Raw genomic sequence first — 16834 nt, 5'->3', positions numbered from 1 at the left:
CCCTCCCTCAATCCCCTGTACTCAACACACACAAAATTCCCCATATTTTAAGATACGTTTGTGTTTCCATTCTCCAGCTTGCTCTTATTCTAGTCGTATCCGTCATCCAATGCTGGACGAGGTCCCATTCAATTCCCCCGTCCCTTCTTTTGCCCTTTGCAACTTGCAAGGTTTCTCTATTTGCCCTATGCCTTCCACCACCTTTTCCCGCTCTCTTTTTTTTTTTTCCAAACAATTTATCACCTCTAATGCTCAACTCTGCATTTGGTAGTCCCTACAACCTATGAGGTGAGTTTGCAGTAATTCCTACCAAAATCTAATGGCTGTTATCCTGAAAATAAGACAGACTCGAACAGCTTATTTCGCCACATAACAAACTACCGGGCGCTCGGGCCCTGACAGATTCTTTCTACAATAGAAGACCATAGAGGCCAATGATTGACAAAAACTTCGCCCAAGCACAGCTTATAAATGGGGGGAGAAAATGGTGGCATCAAGTAGCAGCCCTGCCACTTCACAAGTTTCACAATGATGAAATTTCCCCCCCCCTGTTGAAAGAGCAAGCTGATCGTACGAGGAAACAAAAAATGCAGCCCTGTTTTAATCTCATGTAGGAGGTCAATTTTCTATTTGTTTTGCTACTCAATAATTGATCACTGACCAAATTCAACACTGACTTGGCACATACAGAAAAAATAAAATAGTAGCAAAGCTAAATACATCACAAGAACATAGTCATAACACTAGGTAATCGGCTTCATAATAGTCACCAGTTAACCTTACAAAGTTAAATTTTCTCGTTCGTCAAACTGAAACTGCAGTGCCACAATTTTAACAAATTGTACACCAGAAGATATTCTATTTTGCCACTGTGGTTTGAAGGGGCAGAGAACTTTCAACTTCCTTGGTGTTGGAACTCCTTTCAGCGACAATCTTTGACATGCCAAACATCTGAAAATGAATGCACAATAATCCAATCAGAATCAGAAGCAAACCAATTAACCTACAAAAACATTTCTGAACAAGCAATATTAGCATTTAATTTGAAGTGGGAACAAACCTTCTGCATGGTCTTCTTGAAGCAAGTTTTGTGTTCATCCATAGACGCATGGATAAATTCATCAATATGATCCTTCACATCCTCCAAGAAACTGGCTTCTTCGCTCTTCTTCTTTCGACACGAAGTGGTGGAGGGGGTTGCAGCAGCAGGCGATGGCTGTTGTTCATGTTGACTTTTCTGTGATTCCATTCTCAGTAACACCTGACCCAGACATCAGTCGTTACAAAAGATTTGGATGAGATGATTACAATTGAAAACAATGCAAAGCAATAAATTTAAACTAAACCCCAGGCTTAGCTAGCCAGAACAAGCCACCGCAAGAAATTCAGTTATCTCATCAAGATGCAGGGAAGAAAATTGATGCAAATCATTAGCTTTAAGTGAAAGGAAAAACACTTTTCAGGACTATTTTACATATATTAAAAGGAAAAATAAAAAACTTGGAGTGGAAGTAATTAGATATACGAGCCCTTAGCTCATACCACAACATCATGAACACACTAGAGCCAAAATGAAATGGAGGGTTCCTTTTATTTCTCATGATAGCACTACTATGAGTTTCAAAGGTTGTATATCAAATTAGATCACAAATGTCCTCAATGTGTTCATTATTATCACAACCTCTATAGCCACATCTGTGCAACAAGGGGGACTATCTTCAAAAAAGCTTCAAAAAAGGAGACCTTTCCTTCTATAAGAAAAGCAAACAAAGGAAATCATCAACTTCTTCAGCGGTGTTGGGCTTGTGATGCATAAACAAAACTATTTTACATCTTATTAAAAGTGGGCAATCACGAATAAAATTTTATTTAACATCATGCACAACTGGTTTTCCCTCATCAATCAAAAAATCAAGAGAGCCTAAAAACCAACACCCATAACAAGGTGCATGTTCAATTATCAAGACAGTCTGAAATGTTTAGCATTTTATGATATCAGACTGTGATCAGGTAGATTTTTGTTGAACACATGGTCCAGATTGACCGTCACAACAGTTCGTAAGCATGTGGACAGACACACAAGCATAATAAAATGCCACACAAACAAGTTTCAGCTCCACATTTATCAATCTAAAAACCGCACAACGAGTGTTTGAAGTAATGCCACAATGAAGCTATCACAGAAACACAAAACTACAGAATAATATCTGATTCAAAACTAAGGTAAACGAAAAGTTTTTTCATCAGAAATTGGTAACAATTATTGCTAAATCAATGGCAAAGTCTGCTTTCTATGGGCATATAATTGGCACGCAAAACAAATATTTAAAAAAAAAAAATCACTTATCAGTAGAATAGAAGCTTCAAGTTCAGAACCGCATACCTTTGATCACAAAGAAACCAAGTGAAATTGTAAATTGCAAATAGATTGAGAAAATATTTTTTGTTGTTTTGAGGAAGAAGAAAAATAGGGTCTTGTATTTATATCTGGCTGGTACAAGGGGAACCGCCATGAGTTAGAGTATTTGCCAAGAAAACGGAGGAGGTCAGAGCCCGTTGCAGGATTGAAACGTGGCACTAAAGTATTGGTGGTAAAGTCACAAAGCCAAACGGAGTTCCGAGACGCCCTGTTGTGCAAGTTTTCTCTTTGGGCTTTCTTGATATCAAGCCCATTTTGTTGAAGGATAATGGTGTTTCTTATCAGTGTTGCTATTCACAACTGAAAATTTGATCATTACACTTGGTGCCCAATTTTTTTTATTTTCCTTAGTTCTTTTTAGTTTAAATTTTGAACATAACTGTTAGGGTTATAGACCGATTTTAAATCCATTGGTATTTCTCTTTTTAATGTCAGAAGATGTCTCAAATTCGAAGCTTTCATTCTCAGTTCCATATTAATAAAGAGAGAAGAAAAAAAAGCATAATTGGATGATGGGAGCATGGAAAGTTTGAAAATTTAGCTGGATGCTGAGAACAATGAACAAATTTTTTGGTGCAAATAGAACGCTCTTCTTCTTTAAATTTTTGGGTAGTAAAAGCCAAAAGCAATATATGCATAGTTCTTTTCTAAATACAAGCAATATTAAGTAGATATGAGCTTAGCCAAATTGGTTAAAGTAGATGTGCTCTCTACTTTGCACACAATTTCGAATTTCCCTCCTCATAATTTAGATTAAATTAAAGTACAATATTGTTCCTCTTGACCTCAAATGCAGGTAACTATTCTTAACCATTAAAGAATCAATAAATCAAATAATGCGAAAAGTCATTCTATAGTGATGGTTTTATATATGATCCTTAAATGACGTCCTATCTCTTAACCGTTTGATCAGACTAACTAATTTGATTCAACAGTTAAGAGATATAGTCTTGCTAAAAAAAACATGTAAGGCCTTCATTATAGAAGTCTTCGTCATGTGAAATCTCAAGCAGTAAGCCCATCGTATAAAATACACACGCACCAGCAGTAGGCCCATTGTGCAAAATATATAACGCACCAAATATCTTCCACAAGATTATCCAACCAAAAGATATCACCGACCAAAATCTAAATGATTGAAAACATAATGAGCCATATGATTTCTGCGTTTTTATTTGAACGTGAAAAGAGTGGTCAACACACTCATCGATTAATGAGTTATTATTATGTTATTTGCGTGAACTTCATTTCTTTGCCACTTTGGAACATTGACTTCTGTGAGAAGTTCAACTTTATTAACGGGTCATGTGTCTCCCACATGACTATTTTTTCAATGTCATTTTAGTCCCTAGAGCTGAAAAATGCTGACTGATGAGAAAACATGAGAAATTCTTAAGAAAAAAAAAAAAAAGATTGTTATTATTTTCATCACCTGTCTTATTTCTCTATCTATATTATCTTTTTAAAAAAACATTAAATTTCTCGAATTTTTTCAAATTTTATGACAACTCGAGATGAAGTTGACTCTCAATTATTGTGATTATCCAGCCATAATAATAATGAGGTAGTGGAGTACGATCTAATCATTTGCCCAAGCATGTGCTTCGATATGGTGGATGATTAGAATCGACCTTAAATAAAGTTTTCTAGGGCTAGTTGTAAATTTGGCTCAAACTTTAAAGTCTTTATTGATTTGTTGTTGCTTTTATATTCATTGGCTCATTCAATCCATTCAATTATCATATATTTAGAGTGCCGTTATTATCATCCTTAAGCATATTCATATATGTGCACCAAAGTGACCTATGAAATAGAGAAATGTAACAACTCATTATACTCATAACATCCATATTTTCTCGCAAAGAACTTGTAGCTCAAGTGGTTAAAAATAATTATTCATAACACTCAAAGTCCTATGTTCAAATCGTTATCCTCTTACTTGCTTGTATAAAAAATAAAAAATAAATTATTCTCTCTTTTCTCCACATTATTAATCCCCATTCAAATTAGTAAGTTCCGTTCCTTAATCCAAGCACCGGCTGCACCGGAGTGAAATCGGTTCTAAGCTCTTGCGGCTCTACGATTGCTTAAGTGGCTCTTGAGATGCCTCAAGTGGTGCTTGAACAACAATAGAAGATTATAATGTGGGACTTAGCAGGAGAGTGCATGCATGGTGTGAGAGCTAAAAGCTCATAATTTTAGCAATGGAACACTAAAATTTAACTTCGTAGTTTTTTAGTTCAAATTTTACTTGAAAATAAGGAGCATAACTAGAAATGCTCTTTTAGGCCATTTATCATAAGCCGTCAAACAGGTCAGGACGTCCAGAGAAATCGCTTTGAAGCTTCCGCTCCTCTCTCTCTCATTGCGTTTCTACTCGACACGTCCAATACCCTCCCATATTTAAGATTCCAGTCACCCCCCAAATTCTTTCCTCAAATTTTATCAATCAATTCCAAATCTTCGACCAAACAGAGACAGAGCGGGGAGGTGTAGCAGAACCAAACGCAAAACAACAGACCAACCCACTCTCTCTCTCTCTCAACGTCACAATCTTCATGCTGTGCTATTCATTCACCTCTCTTGTCTATAAATCTCACTTGGTCGCTGTTCTTGTTGTATCAAACTACCAACCCTTCTATTTCTTCACTCAGATCCGTTTTCTTCACCTTCACACTTCACTCTGTTCACCATATATATAACCCTCTGAAGCCCCTCCACTGAAAACCCACTTCAGAAAACCCCATAGTTTCAAACCCAAGTGCCTATTTCTCAAACCCATCATGAGCTCTGAGCCCATTGTCAATGGCGGAGTTCAGATCCACCAGAGCCGTAGATTACCAGACTTCTTACAAAGCGTGAACTTGAAGTATGTGAAATTGGGTTACCATTGCTTGATAACCCACCTTTTGACTCTCTGCTCAGTTCCTCTAATGGCGGTCGTTGTCATTCAAGCCTCTCAGATGAACCCAGATGACATTCACCACCTCTGGCTCCAGCTTCAGTACAATCTGGTCAGTGTCATTATTTTCTCTGCTGTAATTGTTTTTGGATCCACCGTTTACATTATGACCCGCCCGAGATCCGTGTACCTTGTGGACTACTCGTGTTACAAGCCGCCTTCGCATTTGCAAGTGAGATTTCAGCAGTTCATGGAGCATTCGAAGCTCACTGGGGACTTTGACGAGTCTTCACTTGAGTTCCAGCGCAAGATTCTTGAGCGCTCTGGCCTTGGGGGTGAGACTTATGTCCCTGAAGCAATGCATTACCTTCCGCCTAGGCCGTCCATGGCGGCGGCTCGCGAGGAGGCAGAGCAGGTGATTTTTGGTGCTTTGGATAATCTGTTTGCTAATACAAATGTTAAGCCTAAGGACATTGGCATTCTTGTTGTGAATTGTAGTTTGTTTAATCCAACCCCTTCACTGTCTGCTATGATTGTTAACAAGTACAAGTTGAGGGGGAATATTAGGAGTTTTAATTTGGGGGGTATGGGGTGTAGTGCTGGAGTTATAGCTGTTGATCTTGCTAAGGAAATGTTGCAAGTTCACGGGAACGCTTATGCGGTGGTTGTTAGCACTGAGAATATTACTCAGAATTGGTACTTTGGGAACAAGAAATCCATGTTGATACCAAACTGTTTGTTCCGTGTTGGTGGGGCGGCAGTTTTGCTTTCGAACAAGTCGTTGGATAGGCGTCGGGCAAAGTATAAGCTTGTGCATGTTGTGAGGACTCATCGCGGGGCTGATGATAAGGCATTTAGATGTGTTTATCAAGAGCAGGATGATACTGGGAAAACTGGGGTTTCATTGTCGAAGGATCTCATGGCAATTGCTGGTGGAGCTCTTAAGACTAACATCACAACATTGGGTCCCCTTGTCCTGCCTCTAAGTGAGCAGCTTCTATTCTTTGCTACTTTGGTTGCAAAGAAGTTGTTCAATGCTAAAGTCAAGCCTTATATCCCGGATTTCAAGCTTGCTTTTGATCATTTTTGCATACATGCTGGTGGGAGGGCTGTGATTGATGAGCTTGAGAAGAACTTGCAGCTTCTACCAGTTCATGTCGAGGCATCTCGGATGACACTCCACAGGTTTGGTAACACCTCGTCGAGTTCAATTTGGTATGAGTTGGCTTATACTGAGGCAAAGGGGAGGATGCAAAAGGGGAACCGTGTCTGGCAGATTGCTTTTGGTAGTGGTTTCAAGTGTAACAGTGCAGTCTGGGAGGCTCTTCAGAATGTAAAACCTTCTCTTCATAGTCCATGGGAAGATTGCATTGACAGGTACCCTGTGGAGACTGTTGCCTAGCAGAGCTCAGCCAGAATTTGGTCAGGGACTCAATTTAAAGGAAGGAAACATTGATGGATTAATTGGTCAACTTATCTTGTTATTTTTTCTGCCCCCTTTATCAATAATTTTCCTTTTTTATAATTCTTGATTTATTGGGCATGTTATGTGTTATTTGGTCATTGAAATCATGAGATCCCTCATTCGCGTAGCCCTTGCGCGTTTATGTTTAGATAATTTGTTGTGCCAAATGCAAGCGTACTGTTATTACTATGATTTCCTGCAGAGCTTTGGAGGGCAGTGGAAAAGCTAAATGTACATGGATATCATTTCTTTGAAAGAATTTCAATGTATAAGTTCCATTGTAAAAAATATTAGCATTGAGATAATCAAGTGTCATTATCTTTTTCCAGATAAGCATATGGAAGCCAACGAAAGGTATAGTTGTAAATTTTAGTGAATTTTATTTCCAAATGGCTTTCAAACGCTCTCAAGAAACTTCCATATGGCCTGGAATTGGGTTCATGGAAGCCGTCCTTTGTGAACTATGATCATTCATATCTCTGCTGGTCTTGCAAGTCGAATATTCCTTGCCTTTGACAAGGTTTATCTTCTAGTGACGCAGGTGAGATTTATTTCCATTTCGTATGTAGATTGCTTGAAAGTGACATTTTTCTACTGGTTTCCCCACTGATGTGCAGTGTTACCTAACTCCTCTTGTTGTCATTCGTTTCTGATTGCCAGTTATGGACATGCGGATTTGTATTCATCTGTATATTTTTTGCAAGTGGCACAGGTTGTATCTTCGAATTGCTTCCAAACAATAGATTATTGTAGGGCCTGGCATGACATCTTAGATGGTTGAAGTGAGTTTTTATTGGTAGCAGTTAGAAATAAAACCATAATTGAGTTGTTGAATTGCTTCAGGCTCCTTCTGGGTTGGCTGTAATTGGTCAGTGTTGAACAAAGTTAATCTTTTGAGATTTCGTCTGAAACTGGGTTTGCGAAAGCCGACATGAATGAGAGAGCAATGAATCTTCTTTTCTTGTTTGTTACCTGGGGAAAACCAGATTAACCTTGGAAGGAAATAGGCCTAAAATTTTTGTCCTTGCATTGCAAGTGAGGAAAATTAGTGTAAAATGTCTTTTCAACTTTCAAGTGTCTTTACACAGCTGGTAATCCTTTTTGGGTTAGAGAATCTCACTTTAAAAACTTGGTATACGAAGGTATATATGCGTTTACTTTTTTCTTTATGGTCACAACGTGGAATGAACACGAAAAGATTTAATTTTTAAAGGTTTTTTTGATTGAAAAGGTTCTCCAACTATTGCTCATCATTTTGGTCTATCAGCCTATTTGATAACCATTTCAATTTTAGTTTTTAGTTTTGACTTTTTGTACTAGAGTATAGAGGAAAAAGAGAGAATGAAAGTGGGAATGAGAGTGGAGGACGTGAGGGAGGAGTAACAAAAGTGAAATCTATTTGAAATTGTTTTCACTTTTGTTACTTCTCCCTCTCATCCTCCCTTCTCATCCTCTTCTGAATCTCATCCTCACTCCCATTATCACTCACATTTTCCTCTACGCTCTAGCACAAAAAGTGAAATATTAAAATCTAAAATTGAAATGGTTATCAAATGAATCCTAAATTTTTCATTTCAATAGTTATTCAACTTTTTATTTCATGTCAAATTGGTCCTTCTGTTACATTTTCCGTTAAATTGGATCACATGCTCTAATTGTGAGGGTAAATTGGACTTTTATCAACAAACACAAACACCGTTAGGGTTTAGGGCCCCCCAAAAAAAAAATTCCTTATCACCCCTATCAGGCCCGCCCCATTAACAGTCCCCATGCCTATTTGCACACCTCTCTCTCTCTCTCTCTCTCTCTCTCTCTCTCTACATGAGTATGTAGAATGGAAACAAGATGAAGGGCAGGATAACTAATGCCATCCCACAAATTGCACAGCTCTGGAGGTGAATGAAATTTGAAGGCTAATTAGCATTAACTTTTGCAAATAAATTGACTCTCTATCAATAAATAAATGGGTTAATCGTTTTATTAGTTTCTCAACTTTGACCGGATTTTCATTTGAGTACCTCAATTTTCAAAATGGTACCCGCGGTCTTTTAACTTTAGTTTCGCTTGGACAACTAGTCCCACCGTTACTTCTGTCAATTTTTTGGTTAAATTTAGGGGTAGATGGATCTTTTCAGGTTGGTTTTGAGGGACAAAAAAGACTTTTATCTCCAGCAGAGAGTAATTGGAGTTCTCCATTGTCGCCACCACTGGATTACCCTTACTCGTATTGCCCTTTGCCCACCACCTGGAAAAATCCAAGCTTGGAGCCATTTTTGCTTTAACCTCTCAGTCTCAACTGAACTGTTATGAAGTACAAAAGTAGGTTACCAAATCCAACTCACAGAATCTTGAACCTCACTGTGACCAGTAAATCTGCAGAAATTAGATCTCAGCATTGAAATGCTCAAAAACCCATTTCAGGTATAAGCACATAAAAACAGAGCCAACACTAAAAATTGAAAATTTAGCAGGAAACCTTCAAACTCAGAGACCAAATTTAAGAAAACTCACAAACCCATTTGAGGCCTGGTTAAAAGAACCAGATCCAACACTGCAACTACTTCACAAAACCAGTTCAAGCCTCAGCATTTCAAACCAAATGCAGCAAAATAGAAAGACAGAGAGAGATGTGTGTGGGTGTTTCTTACGGGGAATTGCCATTATGGGGAAATGTTTTAAAGCATCTGTTCAACGGTTTTAGTCACCTGATTAGCCCATTAAAGAAGCAAACACATACCCCATATTACCTTTCCACATATTACCATTACTGGTTTGGAATAAAAGTGCCTCTAAATCCATAATTCATTATAAGAAATTGTCGTCGCATGTGTGTTGGCTTCTCCTACTAACCTAAAACAATACAAAAAGTTATCAATTGAAAGGAACACTGGAACCACCACTAGAGCCTACAGCCTACAGCCATGGTGGCGGACGGGTCGGCAGCTAGGCCAGGAAAGGCGTCGAAGCAGGCAAGTAATCTGCTCTCCAAGCTTCCAATCTTGACGATTCCAACTTTTACTCAACCAATATGCGAGTTAGCAGAAGCGGATTGCAATTTTTGGTTCTTTAGATTTTTTTGGCAGGCTCTCCAAGGTCTATTTTAAAGGGAAGACAAGTTGTAGAAGGGGGATAATAAAAACCAACCTAAAAAGACCCATCTATCCTTAATTTTAATGAAAAAATTGACAGAAGTAACGGTGGGACTAGTTATCCAAACGAAACTCAAGTTAAAGGACCATGAGTACCATTTTGAAAATAAAGTTATAAATTCAGTCAAAATTAGGGGACTAATAAAATGATTAACCCTAAATAAATAACGAAAAAAAATGTAAGCTCACCACTGCATTGTGCCAAATTCCAGCACAATAAATTTGAAGAGCAGCAAAACAAGACAATGGTTGCAGAGTATTTGGGAGTGGGTTTTGCCGAAATGGAAGAGGGGTTGGTTGAAGCCCATAACTTGAAGTCGTAGTAGCAGCAAGAGATGATGGTAGAGAGACACAAGGGCGATCATGGATTTGATTTGAGTGGGACTGAATAAGTAGAAGACTGTGATAGGTTTGAATTAGATTTTATGTGGAAGCAATGGAAGCCACTATCAGGGCCGGTCCTGAGTTTTTAAAGGCCCAGGGTAAAAGCCTAAAGTGTGCCCTATACACATTAATCACTAATACTAGTATACTTCTTGTTTTATCAACTAAGCATTGGGTTTTTTGAGAAAGTATTTATTCGAAAATATTTTTAGACTTTGAGCAATGTCTTCCATATTCCTAAATAATGAAAATAAATGTCCAACTATGGATCCTATACTAGTGAGTCAAAGAATTTCAAGAATGCAAGTCAAGCCAATATCAAAGAATTTCTTTTAAAACTCTCGTCATGGATCCTTTCAGTGGCGGATCTGTGTAAAGGGCAGGGTGGGTGCCGCCCATCCAAAGTTTTTATTATTATTTAAAAACCTATATATGTTATATGGGCAGCCCAAGTTTAAAAACTTAAAAAGCTAACCCAATGTACACACACCCCCATCCAACTTCAAAGTGGTCCCAACTTTTGTCTTTTCTTTTGGCATAGCTTTTCTCTCTTCCATTCTACAGACCCGACGAAAACAACAGCTTCCTTTTGCCCTTTTTATTTTCTGCATCTTACTATTATATTGGCCGGGCAGTGGGCGACTTGGCAAAATCTTGTCCTCTTCTTTCAACAACAAGAAGTAATTTCTAATTCTCTCATTTTCTATATATCTTTAATTATAGTTTTAATTTAAAATTCAATATTCTAGGGTTTATGTAGAGATTGAATTATAATTTTGTGATTTTGTTGAAATTAATTAGGGCTTTGATTTTAGAAATTTTGTTGAGATGTTTCAATGTTTGATTTGTTCTTTGTTTGATATTGTTGAGATGCTATTATTATTAAAAAAAATTTGATTTTTTGTTGGTATGTTTGATTTAAATTATTTATTTTATATGTTATTCATAGGTTATCTTTGATTATGTCGGATCACAATCGGAATCCCAAGAGAACAAAAAACTTGTTCGCTTTTTTTAAGAAAAAGAATGATGGGTCATCATCTAGTACATTGCCTTCTAGCTCTTCTTTATCTATTCCAATATGTGATGGGCAAAATCTTCCCGAGTGTCCCATTATCAAGCCTCAAGTTGAAAGAATTGAATCTGAAAGAGTAGATGATTATCATGATTTTAATATCAATTATCTTGAGCGTGATCCTGGATTACATCGTCTAATATGCAAATATCCGGTGAATGAACAAGATAATGTGCGAACAGCATATATTTTTTTAGGACCATGTCAACTCGAGTTAGAAGATTATCCAAGCCACTTAGAAGGGCGGGACTTTCGTCGATTTAATAAAAAGTGGTTTGGTCAATTCACTTGGCTTGAGTATTCAGTTGATAAGAATAAAGTATTTTGTTTTCCTTGTTTCATTTTTGACATGAATCAGTCACACCCAACCTTTATTGTTGATGGGTGTCAAAAATGGAAGAGAATGGGTGAGAATCAATGGGCATTTCAACATCATGTAGGCAAGTTAAATTCACCCCATCATCTTGCTATGCAAAAGTGGATTAGCTTAAAAACTCCATCTCTTCATATTGAAAAAGTGGTAGAAAAGCAATCAAAGCAACAAGTGATGGAAAATCGATTACGACTTACGACCACAATAGAGGGCATTAGGTATCTTGCAAATCAAGCATTGGCTTTTCAGGGCCATGATGAATCTGTTGACTCATCTAATCGGGATCATAAAGTCTTTTGCAAGAATGAATATAGAAGTTGAGAAAGTTGTCCTTGATAAGGCTCCTCCAAAATGCTCAATACATTGCGCATGACATACAAAAGCAAATCTTACATATTTTTGCTAACAAGGTGAGGAAGGCAATTTGTAAGGAACTTGGGAAGAACAAATTTTGTATTCTAGTTGATGAATCACTTGATGAATCCGGTAAGGAACAAATGGCTATTATTCTAAGATTTGTTGATTGTGATAAATTTATTCGTGAGCGCTTCTTCGATATTGTGAGTGTTGTAGACACTAATGCCTTGACTCTTAAAAAAGAGATATGCAAAGTGCTTGGTAATAACGACATTCTAGTGGAAAACATGCGTGGTCAAGGGTATGATGGTGCTAGTAATATGCGTGGTTCATGGAATGGCTTACAAGCATTATTTCTTCAAGATTGTCCATATGCATATTATGTGCATTGCTTTGCTCATCGCTTGCAATTGGCATTAAATGGTGCAGCTAAAGATGTGAAAGTTTTATGGAGGTTTTTTTTTAATGTTGACTAACATTGTGAATTTTGTTAATACTTCTGCTAAGCGCCGTAGTGAGTTAAACTTAATTAGAAAAGTTAAACTCAATGGGTGGTTGGATTCTGGAGAACTTGAGACAGGTAGAGGACTTAATCAAGCTCGTAGTTTGAAACGAGCTGGAGCCACTCGTTGGGGCTCTCATTATGCCTCTATTACAAGTTTGATGTGTTTATTTAAAGAGACTAAATTACTTATTCAAGAGATCAGTGATCATGGACCTAACCAACAATTTCGTGGCGATGCTGAGAGTAACTATATTGCTATGATGTCTTTTGAGTTTGTGTTTTCATTGGTTTTGATGGATAAAATTTAGGATTGACCAATTTTCTTTGTCAAGTATTTCAGACCAAAACTCAAGGCATTGTAAGTGCTTTAAATTTTGTTGAAAACACAAAAATGCAGCTTCAAGATATGAGGGTACATGGCTGGAATGATTTATTCTATAGTGTGGTATCATTTTGTGAACTACATGATGTTGATGTTCCTGATATGGGTGTTCGTTATATGACGAGCACACATCGTTCTTGTCAACAAAAAGATTTTATTACATTTGAGCATTACTATCGCGTTGATGTATTCAATGATGTTATAGATTGCATGTTAAGTGAGTTAAATGACAGATTTCCAGAGCAAACAATTGAACTTCTTATTCTTAGCTCAACATTGGATCCTCGTAATTCATTCAAGTCATTCAATATTGAGCATATATGTAAACTTGCTGAGAAATTCTATCCTGTTGATTTCCTTCCAAATGAGTTGAAAGATTTGGAAATAGAATTGAGGTATTTTCAAAATGATGTACATCGCCTTCCTTGCTTTAAGGAAACCAACACTCTTCCTCATTTATGTCAACAATTAGTGGAAACAAGTTTGGTAGAGAACTATTGTTTGATCAACAGGTTGATTCGGTTAGTGTTGACTCTTCCCGTTTCTACAGCAACAATGGAACGAGCTTTTTCATGTGTGAGAATTATTAAGAATCGGCTTCGAAGCACCATAGCTGAAGAGTTTCTTGCTGATTGCATGACCTCCACATTGAAAGAGAGTTTGCTAATAATATCACTAATGCATCAATAATTGAGGAATTTAAGACTTCTAAGTCTCGCGTGATAAAATTTTAGATTTAACTAGTGATGTTTTGTATTACATTTACTTGTGGTTTTTGTTTTTGTTGTTAAGCTTGTATTTATGTATAGATGTATTTGAGGGTAAGGCTTATTATGTCCCCCTTGACTAGGTGTATCTTTTTCTGATTATTAATGAAATTTATTCGTACCGTCGAGTTTAGTATATAAATTCCGCCCAATTGGCTTTCCAATCCTGGATCCGCCACTGAATTCTTTGTTCCAAAATTTCAGATTAATCTCAATATCCTATTCCTAAAAATTATGAAAAAATATTAAATTAATTTATAATAATATAATATAACACTTATTATAATAATAAAAAATTTGGGGCCCCTTTGAATAATGGGCCAGGATTGGCCACTATGCGTGCTTGCTGAGGAAGGGAAAGTCGGAATTTTTATTTTTTTTTTTGGTTGGGGTTTTTCGATGATTAGGCATTTCAGTTTTTAATTTTTTATATATTTAAATCCCTCCTCAGTCTAGGAATATATATCCGTCATGTTTCTTCCAGATGGTGCGAAAAACATACAATAGCACACATGAGTCATGCATTGAAAAACAAATCAAGAAAATCATTAGTTTTTCTTTTTTTATACGAACGATAATCTACTTTAAATTGATCTAATTTACGTAAAAGAGTTCAAACTTAACTGTACCAAGCGAACTCATTGTCTTGACCATTTTATCCATCTCATTGATGTGGTTGACATTCTACGAGCAAAAACACATGCATAGATATGCTTTGCAAATCAAACATAATTATTTATATCAGTCATAATCTCTTGGACTATAAGGGGTCGTTTGGTACGGCGGACTGTTATGGACCGGACTAAATCCTAGGACTGTCTTGGATTAGCTCGGATTGGATTAAGCTGGATTAAGTACTGACCTACGTTTGGTGTTGCGTCGGACTAAAAAACTGGATTGTGAAAATAGTGAAGACTTATGTTTGGTGTTGTGTTGGACTAAAAATAATAATTTTTTTAAATTTTTAAATTTTAATTAAGAATTTTAGCCTAAAAATAAATAAAATTCTAATATTTTTGAAAGGCTGAAACTGTCACATTTCTTTTTATTTTTCTTCATCCATACTCTTCTCTCCTTTGTTTTTTCTTCTTTATCTTTTCTTCTTTGTCTTTTCTTATTTCTTTTCTTCTCTGCCCCTTTTTTCCCCCATTTCTTCCTTCATCTTCTCTCCTCTGTCTTTTCTTCCCAAGCCCGTTTTTTTTTTTTTTTTTTTCCTTCCTTCATCCTCTCTTCTTCTTTCCATTCCCAGGCCATTTCTGTTTTTCTTTGTTTCATTCTTCATATTCTTTCCTTTATCTTTTCTTCTTCCTTCCCTCCTTCTGACTCTCTCTTCATGCCACTACAGATTCACCCATCAACTCCCCCTCTCTCTCTCTCTCTCTCTCTCTCTCTCTAGTTCCACTAATTAATGGTTGTGGTGGTTCGATTGGGTAGTGCTGGTGGTTTAACTGGGTATGTGGTGGCTGGTGATGATGGTTTGATTGACTAATTGGGGGATGGTGATGGTTCGATTGGGTATGTGGTGGCTGGTTATGTGTTTGATGGTGGTGGTCTGATGGTTGTGGCATCGTGGTGATGGTGGTATGTTTGATGTTTCGGGCTCGTGTGTTTGATGGTAGAGGTGGTATTCAGCCGGACTGTGTGTTCAAAATAGCATCCTCGCTATTTTGCGAACTCAGTTTTCGGCTCGCTATATTAAACAAGCGAGTCCAACGTTTTTTTTTCCCATTGGACTATATAATCTCATTTAACTTAATCCCCTCCCTTACCAAACATAGGTTTTAAGGACTATTTAACCCAGTCCAGTCCAGTGAGGCTTAGTGAGGCATGCCAAACAGGGCCTAAGAGTCCAAGCGATTTGTGGTCACTCACCGTTGGATGTAAATTCAACGGTTCACTCACTCTTGCACTCCTTTTAAGAAATTTTTTAAAACCAGATCGGGACTCTTATTTATATAATATAATAAGGTTTATGAAATTGATTATATCTTTACATTAATGTTGCTATCCAGTCCAGATCTCTATGCACAGTAGATTATATCTCTAAACATTATCTGTCAGTTGTCCTTTCAAAATAAACAAAAGATCATGGGAATTATTCACATCAAAAATTCTACTATGCACTCGGAGCATGGATGCGCCCAAATTTCAGCCATTAGATCACTTTGAATCTATGGCTCTTAACAAACACTGAAATTGAATCCCACCAACGTATACAACCGGTGAAGGAATAAAGATAAAAAACAAACCAAAAAAGCTGACAACCAACGTGGGCTTTAAAAAAAGGACGAAAGGCATGTTTTTATATATATATTATTTATTTCTCCTTTGATTTGATTTAATGGATACGAATAGCAGGCTAGTTTTTTATTATTTATTAATTTCTCTTTTGGGTTGATGTTTATGTATATGAAAACTTAAAGTAAGAATGTAATTAACTGAAAAAAAAACAACATAAATTAAAAGAAAATTACAATAAACATAAATTTTTAAATATATTTAGATTAAAATAATAATAATAATAAGGATTAAAAAATTTGTTCCATGTTTTTTTTCCACCAGTAACTAGGATGTAAATGATTTCTATAAATGAAAAATCAAATATTTTAGTAAAATATAAAAATATTAGGTATGAACAAAATTAGGAAAAATAATAGAATGATCTAAAGTTTCCAAAAGTAGTTAGTAAAACATTATATTTTTACATGTCAAATATTTATTTATTTGTGGTTATTAAATTTCAATTTTAAGTAATAAGGATAACATCTTGATTACCATTTATAAAATATATATCTTGTTCATTGACAATTTTGTGTGCATAACATACATAAAAAAAATATATACAAATGTTATTTCACCAAATATTTTAAAATCTAAGAATATAGATTTTTAAAAACTTGTTCTTAGTTTAAAGTATAGTTTATATTTGCAAATAATAATATAAAATCTAAGAATATATATTTTTATAAAATTGATTCTTAATTTAAAGTATAGTACTTTTTTTTTTTTTTGCATATAATATAACATATTATTGCTAAGCAAAAGAACACTATCAT

The 16834-nt window shown here is 36.2% G+C and overlaps 3 protein-coding genes across 4 annotated transcripts; 2 read left to right on the top strand and 1 right to left on the bottom strand.

Annotated features, from left to right (window-relative positions):
• Positions 1–611: 611 nt before the first annotated feature.
• LOC117637099 lies at positions 612–2488 on the bottom strand. 2 transcript variants are annotated; one of them, XM_034371887.1, is made up of 3 exons: positions 2384–2488; positions 1061–1261; positions 612–951 (listed from the first exon to the last, which is right to left on the bottom strand). In XM_034371887.1, exons 2-3 carry the CDS (start codon positions 1247–1249, stop codon positions 859–861), a joined length of 282 nt encoding a protein of 93 aa, XP_034227778.1. In that variant the 5' UTR covers positions 1250–1261; positions 2384–2488; the 3' UTR covers positions 612–858. The 2 variants fall into 2 exon arrangements, with proteins under 2 accessions (XP_034227778.1, XP_034227779.1); XM_034371888.1 differs by lacking the exon at positions 2384–2488 and adding an exon at positions 1682–2311.
• Positions 2489–4802: 2314 nt separating this feature from the next.
• LOC117637098 (3-ketoacyl-CoA synthase 4-like) lies at positions 4803–7108 on the top strand. The gene has a single exon (XM_034371886.1). The coding sequence runs from the start codon at positions 5203–5205 to the stop codon at positions 6721–6723; it is 1521 nt and encodes a 506-aa protein (XP_034227777.1). The 5' UTR covers positions 4803–5202; the 3' UTR covers positions 6724–7108.
• A 5156-nt stretch (positions 7109–12264) lies between these two features.
• On the top strand, positions 12265–13861 carry LOC117638448 (zinc finger MYM-type protein 1-like). Its single transcript, XM_034373572.1, has 4 exons — positions 12265–12567; positions 13027–13406; positions 13524–13669; positions 13821–13861. Exons 1-4 carry the CDS (start codon positions 12265–12267, stop codon positions 13859–13861), a joined length of 870 nt encoding a protein of 289 aa, XP_034229463.1.
• Positions 13862–16834: the final 2973 nt, after the last annotated feature.

The sequence above is a fragment of the Prunus dulcis genome, chromosome 8 (assembly GCF_902201215.1).
Source record: "Prunus dulcis chromosome 8, ALMONDv2, whole genome shotgun sequence".
Classification (NCBI taxonomy): Eukaryota; Viridiplantae; Streptophyta; class Magnoliopsida; order Rosales; family Rosaceae; genus Prunus; species Prunus dulcis.
The sequence above is the reverse complement of the archived record's forward strand: the minus strand, read 5'-3'. Positions and strand labels throughout refer to the sequence as shown.

Coding starts and splice junctions, on each gene's coding strand:
- LOC117637099 (XM_034371887.1), bottom strand. CDS start 1,249: ATGGAATCACAGAAAAGTCAACATGAACAACAGCCATCGCCTGCTGCT. Junction 952..1,060: donor TCAAGAAGACCATGCAGAAG/GTTTGTTCCCAC, acceptor ATTCATTTTCAG/ATGTTTGGCATGTCAAAGAT.
- LOC117637098 (XM_034371886.1), top strand. CDS start 5,203: ATGAGCTCTGAGCCCATTGTCAATGGCGGAGTTCAGATCCACCAGAGC.
- LOC117638448 (XM_034373572.1), top strand. CDS start 12,265: ATGGCTATTATTCTAAGATTTGTTGATTGTGATAAATTTATTCGTGAG. Junction 13,407..13,523: donor GATTTGGAAATAGAATTGAG/GTATTTTCAAAA, acceptor TTTGATCAACAG/GTTGATTCGGTTAGTGTTGA. Junction 13,670..13,820: donor GACCTCCACATTGAAAGAGA/GTTTGCTAATAA, acceptor ATTTATGTATAG/ATGTATTTGAGGGTAAGGCT.